The sequence below is a fragment of the Callorhinchus milii genome, unplaced genomic scaffold (assembly GCF_018977255.1).
Source record: "Callorhinchus milii isolate IMCB2004 unplaced genomic scaffold, IMCB_Cmil_1.0 Scaffold3, whole genome shotgun sequence".
Taxonomy (NCBI): Eukaryota; Metazoa; Chordata; class Chondrichthyes; order Chimaeriformes; family Callorhinchidae; genus Callorhinchus; species Callorhinchus milii.
The window spans coordinates 77,363,910-77,377,765 of record NW_024704744.1 but is presented as its reverse complement, the minus strand read 5'-3'; the positions used below and the strand labels follow the sequence as shown (position 1 = coordinate 77,377,765).

The 13,856-nt window shown below is 48.7% G+C and overlaps 1 protein-coding gene across 1 annotated transcript; it reads right to left on the bottom strand.

Annotated features, from left to right (window-relative positions):
- Nucleotides 1-4,277: 4,277 nt before the first annotated feature.
- slc35b2 (solute carrier family 35 member B2) lies at nt 4,278-12,984 on the bottom strand. Its single transcript, XM_042333573.1, has 4 exons — nt 12,883-12,984; nt 7,897-8,090; nt 7,132-7,292; nt 4,278-6,379 (listed from the first exon to the last, which is right to left on the bottom strand). Exons 1-4 carry the CDS (start codon nt 12,897-12,899, stop codon nt 5,447-5,449), a joined length of 1,305 nt encoding a protein of 434 aa, XP_042189507.1. The 5' UTR covers nt 12,900-12,984; the 3' UTR covers nt 4,278-5,446.
- Between the last annotated feature and the right edge of the window lie 872 nt (nt 12,985-13,856).

Here is a 13,856-nt window from a genome sequence, read left to right as displayed (position 1 = left end):
GCTCCCATCTGCATTTGTCCACACCAGTTTGGGTAGATAATTATATAATAATTATTATATATTATATTATTATAATAATCCTTGCATTTGATATAGCGTTTTTCACGTCTTCTAGACGTCTCAAAGCGCTTCACAGAATATGCTATAAAGTGAATTGACTGTATATTTGTGGGCAAAACATGGCAGGCAATTACATTTGATGTGTCCCACGGTGTCCCACAAACAGTCGAGGATTGAAAATGACCCATTTATTATTGTTTGGTTTTGGAGGGATTATTATGAGGCGTGTGGAGTAAGGAAACTTTTGCCCTGCCTGGAATTGAACCCAGGTGTCTCGCTTGCAAGGCGAGTAATCTAACCGCTGAGCTACAGGACTCCACCCACTGAGCTAAAGGCTTCACAGATCATGGTTGATCTTCTAACCTAAATCGATTTACCTGCCCTATCCCCATATCCCTTAATCCCTTTAGGTTTTAAAAATCTATCGATCTCAGTCTTGAATATGTTCAACGACTGAGCATCCACGGCCTTCTGGGGTAGAGAATTCCATAAATTCACTACCCTCTGAGTGAAGAAATGTTTTCTCAACTCAGTTCAAAAAGGCTGACCTTCAATCCTGAGACTATGACCCCGAGTTTTTGATTCTCCAACCAGGGGAAACACTCTCACACTATCTATCCTGTCAAGACGCTTAAGCATCTTATAGGTTTCTATAAGATCATCTCTAATTCTTCTATATTCTAGAGAATATAGGCCTAGTCCACTCAACCTCTCCTCGTAGGTCAACCCCCTCATCCCAGGAACCAATCTAGTGAACCTATATTGCACCCCCTACTCCCTACTCTTGTACTCTAACCCCTTTGCAATAAACGTTAACATGCTATTAGCCTTTCTAATTGCTTGCTGTACCTGTATACTAACTTTCTGTGATTGGTGTACAAGGACACCTAAATCCCTCTGAATACTAACACTATCAAGTCTCTCCCCCTCTAGAAAAGAATTTGCTTTTCTATTTTTTCTACCTATGTGAATAACTTCACACTTCCCCACATTATACTCTATCTGCCACCTTCTTACCCACTCACTTAACCTGTCCTATATCCCTTTGCATCCTCCTTTTGTCCTTCTCACAGCTTACTTTCCCACCGAGCTTTGTATCGTACGCAAATTTAGATACATTAATCTCTATTTCCTCATCTAAGTCATTGATGTAGACTGTAAACAGTTGAGGTCCAAGCACTGATTCTTGTGGTACTCCACTCGTCACAACCTGCCAATCTGAGAAGGACCCATTTATTCCTACTCTCTGTTTTCTGCCTGTTTAACCACTCTTCAATCCGTGCTAATATATTACCCTTAATTCCATGAGCCCTAATCTGATGTAACAACCTCTTATGTGGCACCTTGTCGAATGCCTTCTGAAAATCCAAATACACTATATCCACTGGTTCCCTCCCATCTAACCTGTTAGTTACATCGTCAAAAAACTTTAAAAGATTTGTTAAACACGATTTCCCTTTCATAAAACCGTGTTGACTCTGCCTAATGATATTATGACTTTCTAAGTGCCCCATGACGACGTCCCTAATTATAGACTCTAGAGTTTTCCCTACCACCAATGTCAGGCTAATTGATCTATTGTTCCCCATTTTTCTTCTCCCACCCTTCTTAAATAGAATTATCTAATATATCTTTGAACGTTTGCCATTGCTTGTCTACCGTCATATCTTTTAATCTACTTTCCCAGTCTATTTTAGACAAATCGTCCCTCATACCTGCAAAGTTGGCTTTATTTAAGTTTAAGACCCTTGTTTTGGACTTAACTACATCACTCTCAAACTTAATATTAAATTTCATCATATTATGGTCATCCTGCCCTAGAGGAGCCATAACTTCAAGATTACTGATCAGCCCTACTTTGTTACATAACGCAAGATCTAGGACAGCCTATTTTCTGGTTGGTTCCTTAACATACTGTTCTAGAAAACTATCTCTAATGCATTCCATAAACTCATCCTCTAATTTACTTTTGCCAATTTGTTTTTCCCAGTTTATAAGAAAATTAAAATCACCCATTATTATTGTCCTACCATTGTTACATTCTCCTCTAATTTCCTGATTAATATTCTGCTCAATACTGTAACTACTGTTCCGGGGATCTATAAACTACTCCAACTTGTGACTTCTGCCCCTTGTTGTTTCTTAACTCTCGCTATACTGACCCTAAATCCTGATCTTCTGACTTAAGATCCTTCCTCTCCACTGGTTTTATCTCATCCTTTATTAACAGGGCTATCCCCCCACCCCCCACCCCGTTTTCCATATTGCCTATCTTTCCTATAGTCAGGTACCCTGGAATGTTTAGCTCCCAACCATGGCCTCCCTGTAACTGTGTCTCAGTAATGGCTACTAAATCGTACCCGTTTATCTCTATTTGTGCCATTAATTCATTTATCTTGTTACGAATGCTTTGCGCATTCAGATATAGCGCCTTTAATTTTAACTTTTTACTATTTCACCTATCATTAGTGTCCTTTTTTCTTTGTTAAACTCTTTGTCCCTACTTGACACACTCTGTTCTTCATCTCCCAAGTCACTACTCTGCTCTACAGCCTTGACTTTTCTTATATATTTTGTGAGTTTACATTTAACTGTAACCCTCCCTCCCCCTCTTATTAGTTTAAAGCTCTATCTACCTCCCTAGTTATTCATTTTGCCAGGACACTGGTCCCAGCCCAATTTAAGTGGAGCCCATCCCGATCAAAGAGCTCCCTCTTTCCCTAACTCTGGTCCCAGTGGCCTCCCGCATTATTCCTTCAGCCACACGTTTAATTCCTTTAATCTGCTTGCTGGTCCCTATATCAATTTGTGCATGGCTCAGGTAGTAATCCTGAGATTATTACCTTAGAGGTTCTGCTTTTTAATTTCATCCCTAGCTCTTTAAACTCCCTCACCAGATCATCATTACTACTACTATCTATGTTGTTGGTTCCTACGTGGATCACAATTGGATCCTCCCCCTCCTGCTCCAAGTTCTTCTCCAACCTTGGCACCAAGAAGGCACTACAGCCTTCGTGACTCCTGGTTGCGGCTGCAGAGAACAGTATCTGTCCTCCTGACTGTATCATCTCCTATCACAACCACATTCCTTTTTGCTCCCCCCCACTTGTGTGGCCTCCTGTACAGAGGTGCTGTGGTCAGTTTGCCCATCCTCCCTACAGGCTTCTTTACCCACACAAGTTGCAAGTACCTCATACCTGTTGGACAAGGTTAAAGCCAGAGGCTCCTCCACCCCTCCCTCTGGGGTCCCCTTACCTGCCTGACTGTCAGTCACGCCATCCTGTCCCTGACCACTGACAAGATCTGTACACCTACTAAGCCTCAGGGGAGTGAGTTTCCTGGATCAAAATATCCAGGTAGCTCTTCTCTTCCCTAATGCTGCGCAATGTCTGCACCTTCAGATTTCAGCTCAGCAACTCTGAGCTGAAGTTTCCTTAGTTGCAGACACTTGCTGCAGATGTAGCTGCCCGGGCTCAGGCTGCTCTCCATGAACTCCCACATGCTCCCACTGTAAAATGAATTGACTGGATATTTTGTGGGTGAAACACGGAAGCCAATTGCGCAGGGTGGTGTCCCACAAACAGCCGTGGATTGAGTGACCAAATTTTTTGAAGGATTATCACCAGAAAGCGTTCCTGTTTGCAATTACTTCTGATGAACTTAAATTTGTTCCTCCGATTGACTAATCTTTCAGATTCTTTTGATAGTCGTCTGGATTGAGACTGAATTAAGAGTTTTCACAAGTATAATAATTCTTGCAAGGGATATAGCACCTTATTGTGTCATGGGGATGTCTGTTTCACAGGAATTACTGTGACTGCAGTATGATCTGACTATATATTTTGTAGGGAATGCAGCAGCCACTTTGCACACAGCAATATCCTACAAACAGCCAATGAAGTGAATGACCAATTTTTATTTGAAAGATTGTTGTCCAGGACACTAGGAGAAACTTCTTGCTTCCTCTGTTCGAGTAGTGCCATGAAATCTTAACATCCATCTGGATAAACAGACAGGACCTTAATGGGAATGGTTTGAACCCACAACTTTCTGTCTCAAGAGGCGAGACAGGCTGTCCTCTGTTGACGACTGGGATCAGACAGCACACCTGTCTCATGTGAAGAGCAGACTCGATGGGCTGAATAGTCTGTTTCTGTGCTGTGATTCAAATCACAGTGGAGTCGACAAAAAAAGCAAAAACCTCATTATAAAAGTGCTTGTGTTTTTAAATAGTTTATTGGAAGTCATTCTGGACTGAAGACAGAACAGTATCCCCCTACAGCCGCATTACCCCCTCTCTAGACCAGAACTAAGTTAGTGATTTAAAAGCAGGTAGACCTGCATATCCTTATTATTCCCCCAATTCCAATTAGCAGTCAAAAACAGTAGAGCCCAGGCTAAATGTTAGTTCTGGACCAAGTGGCCAAGAGACACACTCATATCCAGTTTCCCCTACAGGGAGAGAGACCTTAACCTTCTCCTATGTGGGGTCTGGTTTGTACCTAGGTTCCAGAGGTGAAAAGCCAGCCTCTGACCCCCACCTTCATGGTGCCACATCAGACAGAAACAGAGAGACATAGACAGAGAAAGAGAGATTTTTACTTCCTCTACCTGCGCTGGACCATCAAAAACAAATTACATTTAAATAGCGCCTTTCACATCGGGAGGACGTCCCAAGGCACTGGACAGTCAGGGATTTGAACCCGAGCTGGGGGTTGGGTGCAGTTGGGTGCATCAAAGGTGCAGTCAAAGAGGAGGGTATTTACCACTTTATCACAATAAAGAGCAAAGGCTGACCCACTGCATCACCCAGCGCCTCCATAAGAACAGTAGTGTTTGAGCCAGAGAAAAATATAGCTGATTCTCTCCTCTCCTTCCCTCCTATTCCTCCTCCTCAACCAGGGAGATCTAGGACGATAGAAACGTGACACATTGGGAGGCCATTGGACCTATTGTATCAGTGCGTTCTCCCACCTACGCGAGATTTCGCTATATAAAGTGCAATTGCAACTTTGAATGCAATTAGCTCAACCCAATGTGGAGTGGAACTGGCCAATGTTAAACACTCCAAGATGCTGCCCTGTGTGAAGGGCGCTTTATAATGCTTTAAAAATGCAAGTTGTTGTTGCTGAGTGTGGGGGGGGGTGCTGTTTGGGGGGGAGAGGGTTGTCAAAGGCCATGCAGAATGATTCCCTGCATCGCCCATTCCCTCTGTTAATCCAACTGCTCTCCCAAGCTGCAAACTCCCTTTCATAATGTACATTATATATATTTACACGTGTGTGGGCGTATGTACGTGGGTGTAAAAAAACAGTCAAGAGGCTAAATGAGTTATATATAAAAAAAACTGTGCAGCGAGATTCGGAGGATCCAAAAGACCGATCGATCACACTTTCTGCACAGGATTCTGCATTGCGCCTCCTGGCCGCTTCTTCACTCGGCTCCGGGCGTAGACGCGCAGAAAGAGCGCCACGAAGACGATGGTAACGCCCAGAACCCCCACTTTGGTGATGGAGTGGCCGTAGATGAGGCAGGAGAGCAGGATGGCCAGCGCCTGGCGCAGGGTCATGATGATGGTGAAGACGGCCGCACCGAACTGGCCGATGGTGTAGAAGATGAAAAGCTGGCCGAAGGCAGAGCAGACCGAGAGCAGGGCCGCGTGGCAGGCGAACTCCGAGTGCCGGGCCATGAAGCTCACAGACTCCAGCAGTGCTCCCTGTTCCAGCAGTGAACCCAGCGTCAGGAGACAGGAAAAGAGGTTCACCCCGAACATCATCTGCACCGAGGACATCTTGTGCTTGAAGAGGGCATCCTGCCAGTTGGAGGTGAAGCTGTCGAAGAGGATGTAGCCGGTCAGGATGACCACCCCAGAGAAGGTGGTGACGGTGGAGGAGTTCTTGCTTTCTCCGCGGGCGAGGAGGAACATGCTGACGCCCAAGGAGATCAGCATGGCCGTCAGGTATTCCCAATACTCATAGCTCTTGCGTGACACCACCTTGCCCATCAGCATGACGGGGATGACCTTGGAGGCCTTGGCCAGCACCTGGGTAGGGAAGCTGATGTACTTCAGGGCCTCGTACTGACACCAGCTGCTCATCACATTGGAGAGCGAAGCAAATGAGTACTTGTACATGGGGGCACCGTGCCGCGGCTGTTTGGTCAGCGCGCAGTAAACCCCCGCCACCGTGAAGGCTAGGATTCGGTTCATGAAGACCAGGAACTGAGAGTCGTGGAACTTCTCTCCCGGCTCGGTCTCCGTCTTGCCGTAGCTTCTGGTCATGACTCGCTCCTGCAGGACCCCCCACGTCAGGTAGGACATCTGTGGGAAGGGATAAGTGTGAGAACGACTCTGCGTACTTGTCCTGAGATTCTTACGTTCTCTCTCCCCCCTGATCCCTACCACCTATCGTACACATCAGTGGAATCTGGGCTGCTCCATGGCTCAAAAGAATCTAGTGTCAGCTTTCATAGAAGCATGAAAAAATCACAACACAGTTCATCATCCTCCCCATCATGTCCTGGTGCTAGTTCCTCATTCCCCTGCTCGTGCCAACTCGCTCAGTGGAGCCACCAACTCCAACCCCATTCTCTCTGCTCTTTCCCTGAAGACAATAGGAACAAAAGGGATAATTAGAAAAAAGTCTTTACACAAGAGTTGATGGGAATACTCTGGGCCGAAAGACTCATTTCTGTGTGTTAACATTCTGTGATTCCATCACCATCTGGAGTGGAAAGTCTGTAACCAGAGGACACTTGTAAGAGATAGTAACTAGGAGTGATCTAAAAGAGAATTTAGGAGGAACTACTTCACACAGAGGGTAGTGAGATTGTGAAACTCGCCACCTCAAATCGTTAGAGTAGATGCGTTCAAGAGGAAGCTGGACCCTCACATGAGGAAGAGGAGACTAGAAGGGGGTGGGAGGGAGTAAGGAATCAGTGAAAACTCATGTGGAATATAAACACCGGCACAGGCTGGTTGGACTGAGGGGCCTGTTTCCATGAGGGACATTCTTTGGAAATCTCTGCATAAAGCGTAATGTACAGGAAAATGTCTGAAAGGCCATACGCTACCTGCAGCCCCACCACACACGCCAGCAACTTCAAGGCTTGTTTAGTGGAGGAAGATGGTGTCTCCTCGATTCGGGACACCACAGACACATCTTCCTGGAAGCCGGGCTTCGGGTCGTTCCCAAACACACAGGCTTTAATGATGGGGAAGCAGGGGCCGTGACCTGGAATCACACACCATGGAGGGGAAAGGGAAGGTAAGGCAAAATACATCAGCACACATCAGCAAACCTGTCTGCAACTCGTGTATAATAATATAATAATCCTTGCATTTGATATAGCGCCTTATCACATCATTGAGACGTCTCAAAGCGCTTCACAGAATATACTGTAAAGTGGAATGACGGTATATTTTGTGGGCAAAACGCGGCAGCAAATTGCGCACAGCAGTGTCCCACAAACGGTAGTGGATATACTGTGAAGCACTTTGAGACATCTCAACGGCGTGATAAGGGGCTACAGCAAATGCCAAGATTACTATTATTATTATCATGTAGGTCCAGTTGGTGGGTGTTGACAGGGTGTGTTGACCATTGGGGCATCATAGCATCAATCCTGTCCTCACCTAAAAATGAAGCAAAGGGTCTCTGGACAGCAACATGGACCAACAAGTCCAGCTGATTTCGCTTCCCCTCCACTCCCCGCTCCAGTGGGGGGCGACTCAGGCTGGCGAGAACTCCGACTGTGACGCAGCCTGAGATCAGTAACTCAGGGCAGAGTCTGTATCAATTCTCAACCAATCTCAGATTCTCCCGCACAGACACTCACCCGTTTCCAGGTAGTTTTTCCTCCGGAAGTATTGCAGGAGCAGGTAGCCAGGAAGGATGATAGTTGCGTAACCGGAAAGGTTCACGAGGAAGCGAATCAGCCAGAAGTCGGCCCAGATGTCCTGGTGCTCAGGCACCAGCCCCGGCTCGGAAGCGGTGATCGGTGTCATCAGCACTGACCCCAGCAGCACAAGCCTGAAAAAGAGTTCAGCGTTACTGGGAGCAAAAGAGAGAGCGCGAGCATAGTCATGTCCCGGGAGTGAGAGAGAGCGCAGGTAGCGTTACCGGGAGCGCTTACCTCTCCGACCTCCTCACTCCCCAATCCACGGCCCGGCGCCTCCGCTCGACTGGCACCGGCCTCCTGCTCGTCTCTCGCTTTCTCCACCCCACCATCGGAGGTCGCGCTTTCAGCCACTACACCCCAAAAACTCACTACAACCATTCCTCGGTTTGTGGTGGGGGAGGATGTGCTTTTATTTTTGCTTGTGTGCAAGAACAATCAATACATCTGACAGCATTTTTCACATCAAAAGTCTTGAAACACTTAAGACATGATAAGACGCCATATCAAACGAAAGGATTACTATTATTATTATGGTTTACAGTCAAGTCTAGTAACTCTGTATTTGTAGGCAAGAAATGCATCTATGAATGGACACGCACATGCAGCCAGTTTCTGCAGGAGGGGGTGGGGGTTAAGCCCACAACTTTATGCTCAGAGGAGTGCAGGCAATCGAGACCTGTGTGAGCGTGTGTGTGTGGTGTTTGCGAGTGCGTGCGCATGCGCACAAGAGGGTATGAAAAAGAATCAGCCTCCCGCTAACGCTGCTCCCAATGCTCCAACTAACCCCAAACCACTCGCCAAAAAAAAAAATGTTTGCAGATGGCTTCTCGCAGCCCTATCCTGTGTACATAAGCAAACTCTGATGAGATTTTGTACCTATGTTCCACTGAGCAAACAAGGACACACGCAACAACTTGGGGTGGGGCAGCCAGGTAGGAGCAAACCCAGGACATTGGGTTGGACACGAACAGGATTCTGGCAAAGCCTACAAGCATTACACCTCACGGCAGTTTAGTTAACCCTTCCAGCAATTAGGCTCTCAGGTGGATACAAAGGAACTGGTTCAGTTAGAGATGGATTAATAATAATAATAGTCCTTACACTTGGAAGCTGTCCTTCCTCCTCCAAATCCAGTCCCTGACCAGGATACCTTCCTCCACCTCCAACCATACCTCACCCCCAAATGCAGCCGGAGCATGCGTTTACGATCTCCCACTTGGATTACTCAAACGTATTCCTCGCCGGTCTCCCCAGCTCCACTATTCAAAACTCATTCAGAGCTCTGCTGCCCACATACTTACCCGGACCAAACTCTGTACCCACTTCTCATCAGCTCTGGCCAGGCTCCACTGGCACTCCATCACCGAACGGATCGACTTCAAGATCCTCACTCTCGTGTTCACATCCATTCACTTCATGGCACCTCCCTACCTCTACGACCTCCTCATTCCCCAATCCACTACCCGGTGCCTCTGGTCGACTGGCAGTGGCCTGCTGCCTGTCCCTCGCACCCTCCGCACCACCATTGGAGGTCACGCATTCAGCCACTATACACTGAAACTCTGGAACGCTCTCCATTAATCCCTCCAGCTTGGTCCCCTCTCTCCCCTCTTTCAAGCCCCGCCTGAAAACCTTCCTTTACGATCATGCTTACGGTCACCTTCCCACCTGGCTCAGAGTCAGGCTCTGCCACTGTTAAGTGCTCTGAGACGCTATCCTGCGTGGAGGGTGCTATATAAGTGCAAGCTGTTGCTGTTGTATAGACGCCTTATACAATGCATTACAAAATTACGTTTGTATAGCGTCTTTCACGTCAGGAGCATGTCCCACGGACTCATTGTCATATTCAAGATGAGCGATAAACATATTGCATCATTATTGGAGTTTCTCCCTGGGTCTTGAGTGCGGATGGAGGGAGGGAAAGAATAGCCTCGCGGGAGGGAGGGAGAGAGAGAGAGAAAGAGGATGGCTGGCAGAAGGGGTGGAGGGGGAAGGGAAACGGATGGCCAAGGTAGGGGCTGGGGGGGGGGGCAACAGGCAACGAAGGAGATCAATATGCATTGAGGGATGGGGGAAAAGGACAGAGACAGACATGACAGAGGGATTTTTGGGGCATCTGATAGATGCGGAAACTCATCATCAAGCTTAACAACTTGCAGAGAGCCCTTCAGGCTGGAGTCAGTTGAGCGAAGGATGGTGTGGTAGAGTGGGGTACAAGCTGGTTGGACAGATATTGATTTGTACGCAAGTGTGAGAATTTTGAAATTGATCAGTTGTGCAATAGTGAGCCAGTGGGGCCTGGCGGGGACTGAGGTGATGGAGGTATGGAGCAGGTGAGGATATGGGTGGAGTTCTGAATCAGAGTGTCCAAACCAAACAGCTCTGCGTGTGCTCCCCACTCGCGCAAACTCCTGCGCTTGGAATGGAATATGCGCTCTCTGGAAGGACATGCCCTGCTTACCTAATTCCAGAGAGTATTAGGAACAGGTTGGCGAGAGCCAAAGAGGTTCCACCCCCGCACACCACACCAAGTCGGGGTACTGCTGGAGTCTAACCAGCTGAAAACTACATAAGTTGTTATTAAGAGGGCGTAGTGTGTGGAATCTCTTCGGCTCGTGCCAACATAACTCTGTTGCCAAACGTAACAAGAGTCCTTGCACTTGGTGTAGCACCTTATCATGTCGCTGTGAAATTACTGTGAAATGGAGTGCAAGTGATGAACAGCCATGAAGCAAATTACTCATATTTGGGGGATGGTTGTCCAGGCCACTGGGAGAAACTCCCTGTTCTTATTGATGAGCACCTTGGAGTCAGTTTTTCCCGTTGACCTCTCTTCCCCATACCCTTCAATAAAGGGAGGAGAGTGCGCAGATATGGGGGGCTATAGAGAGCGCGGATATGGGGGGGGGGGGGGAAGTATAGAGAGCGCAGATATGGGAGTATAGAGAGCGCAGATATGGGGGGGGGGGGGGGAGTATAGAGAGTGCAGATATGGGGGGGGGGGCGTATAGAGAGCGCAGATATGGGGGGGGGGAGTATAGAGAGTGCAGATATGGGGGGGGGGGAGTATAGAGAGTGCAGATATGGGGAGGGGGGGGGGAGTATAGAGAGCGCAGATATGGGGGGGGGGGGGAGTATAGAGAGTGCAGATACGGGGGGCTATAGAGAGTGCAGATATGGGGGGGGGGGGAGTATAGAGAGTGCAGATATGGGGGGGGGGGGGAGTATAGAGAGCGCAGATATGGGGGGGGTATAGAGAGTGCAGATGTGGGGGAGTATAGAGAGTGCAGATATGGGGGAGTAGAGAGTGCAGATATGGGTGGTACAGAATGCAGATATGGGGGAGTATAGAGAGTGCAGATATGGGGGGTATAGAGAGTGCAGATATGGGGGGCATAGAGAGTGCAGATATGGGGAAGTATAGAGAGTGCAGATATGGGAGAGTATAGAGTGCAGATATGGGGGTATAGAGAGTGCAGATATGGGGGAGTATAGAGAGTGCAGATATGGGGGGTATAGAGAGTGCAGATATGGGGGAGTAGAGAGTGCAGATATGGGTGGTATAGAGTGCAGATATGGGGGAGTATAGAGAGTGCAGATATGGGGGGTATAGAGAGTGCAGATATGGGGGGTATAGAGAGTGCAGATATGGGGGGTATAGCGAGTGCAGATATGGGGGAGTATAGAGAGTGCAGATATGGGGGGTATAGAGAGTGCAGATATGGGGGAGTATAGAGAGTGCAGATATGGGGGGTATAGAGAGTGCAGATATGGGGGGTATAGAGAGTGCAGATATGGGGAGTATTGAGAGTGCAGATATGGGGGGTATAGAGAGTGCAGATATGGGGGGTATAGAGAGTGCAGATATGGGAGGAGGTGCAGATATGGGGTATAGAGAGTGCAGATATGGGGGGTATAGAGAGTGCAGATATGGGGGGTATAGAGAGTGCAGATATGGGGGGTATAGAGAGTGCAGATATGGGGGGTATAGAGAGTGCAGATATGGGGAGTATAGAGAGTGCAGATATGGGGGTATAGAGTGCAGATATGGGGGGAGTATAGAGAGCGCAGATATGGGGGGGGTATAGAGAGTGCAGATGTGGGGGAGTATAGAGAGTGCAGATATGGGGGGAGTAGAGAGTGCAGATATGGGGTGGTACAGAATGCAGATATGGGGGAGTATAGAGAGTGCAGATATGGGGGGTATAGAGAGTGCAGATATGGGGGGTATAGAGAGTGCAGATATGAGGGGTATAGAGAGTGCAGATATGGGGGAGTATAGAGAGTGCAGATATGGGGGAGTATAGAGAGTGCAGATATGGGGGAGTATAGAGAGTGCAGATATGGGGGGTATAGAGAGTGCAGATATGGGGGAGTATAGAGAGTGCAGATATGGGGGGTATAGAGAGTGCAGATATGGGGGGTATAGAGAGTGCAGATATGGGGGGAGTATAGAGAGTGCAGATATGGGGGGTATAGAGAGTGCAGATATGGGGGAGTATAGAGAGTGCAGATATGGGGGGTATAGAGAGTGCAGATATGGGGGAGTATAGAGAGTGCAGATATGGGGGAGTATAGAGAGTGCAGATATGGGGGAGTATAGAGAGTGCAGATATGGGGGGTATAGAGAGTGCAGATATGGGGGGTATAGAGAGTGCAGATATGGGGGGTATAGAGAGTGCCGATATGGGGGGTATAGAGAGTGCAGATATGGGGAAGTATAGAGAGTACAGATATGGGGGGTATAGAGAGTGCAGATATGGGGGGTATAGAGAGTGCAGATATGGGGGGTATATAGAGAGTGCAGATATGGGGGGTTATAGAGAGTGCCGATATGGGGGGTATAGAGAGTGCAGATATGGGGGAGATACGGGATGCGGTGTCCTCTCCGCTGGGGCTCGGAGCGGGGACGGTGCGGGTTACCTGCTCGGGCGGCGCATGGCTCCTGTTGCAGCTTCAGGGATCCGGGCCGCGGCCTCCGCTCGAGCTGCTGCGTCCAGACCCGACTCCGCAAACCAGCGCCGCCCCCGCGGGCCGCTTCCGGCCCCCGCCCTCCACCGACAGCGCCGCGCCGCGCCGCCGCCGGTAATGCAACCTCCACATGCGCGCGCACAGCGCCACCCGGAGGCGGGACCCCGGCACTGCAGCCTCGACACACACACACACACACACACACACACAGCGCCACCCCGAGGCGGGACCTCGGCACTGCAGCCTCCACACACACACACACACACACACAGCGCCACCCCGAGGCCAGTGTTGCTATTGCAAACTGCCCCCCCAGTCCAGGACCAAAGGATGAGGTGGGGTTCGTGGCAAAACAACGACAACTTGGATGCATACGGCGCCCTCCACGCCAGACGGCGTCTCAAGAGCGCTTGGGGAGGGGACCCGAACCCACAACCCTCCGACTCGGAATGCGAGAGTGCTGCCACTGAGCCAAACGTGTCGCCTCAGCGCCAGTTCAGCCCAGAGAAGACCCCCCTCACCTCTCTCGCTCCCCTCCCACTCCACCACCCTTCAAGGATAGGAAGGAAGGTGACACACACACACACACAGCAGGAGGGTGGGCGAGTGGATAATAATAATAATAATAATAATCCTTGCATCTGACATAGCGCTCTTCACCTCTTCTCGACGTCTCAAAAGGGCTTCACAGAATATGCTGTAAAATTAATTGACTGTATATTTGTGGGTGAAACGCGGCAGTCAACTGCACACAGAGGTGTCCCCACAAACAGTCCTGGATTGAAATGACCGATTTATTATTGTTTTGGGTTTGGGAGGGATTATTATTTGGCTCTGTGTGGAGTAAGGAAACTTGCCCAAGGTTTCGCCCTGACCTGCCGGGAATCGAACCCAGGTCTCTCGCTTGCAAAGCGAGTGCTCTAACC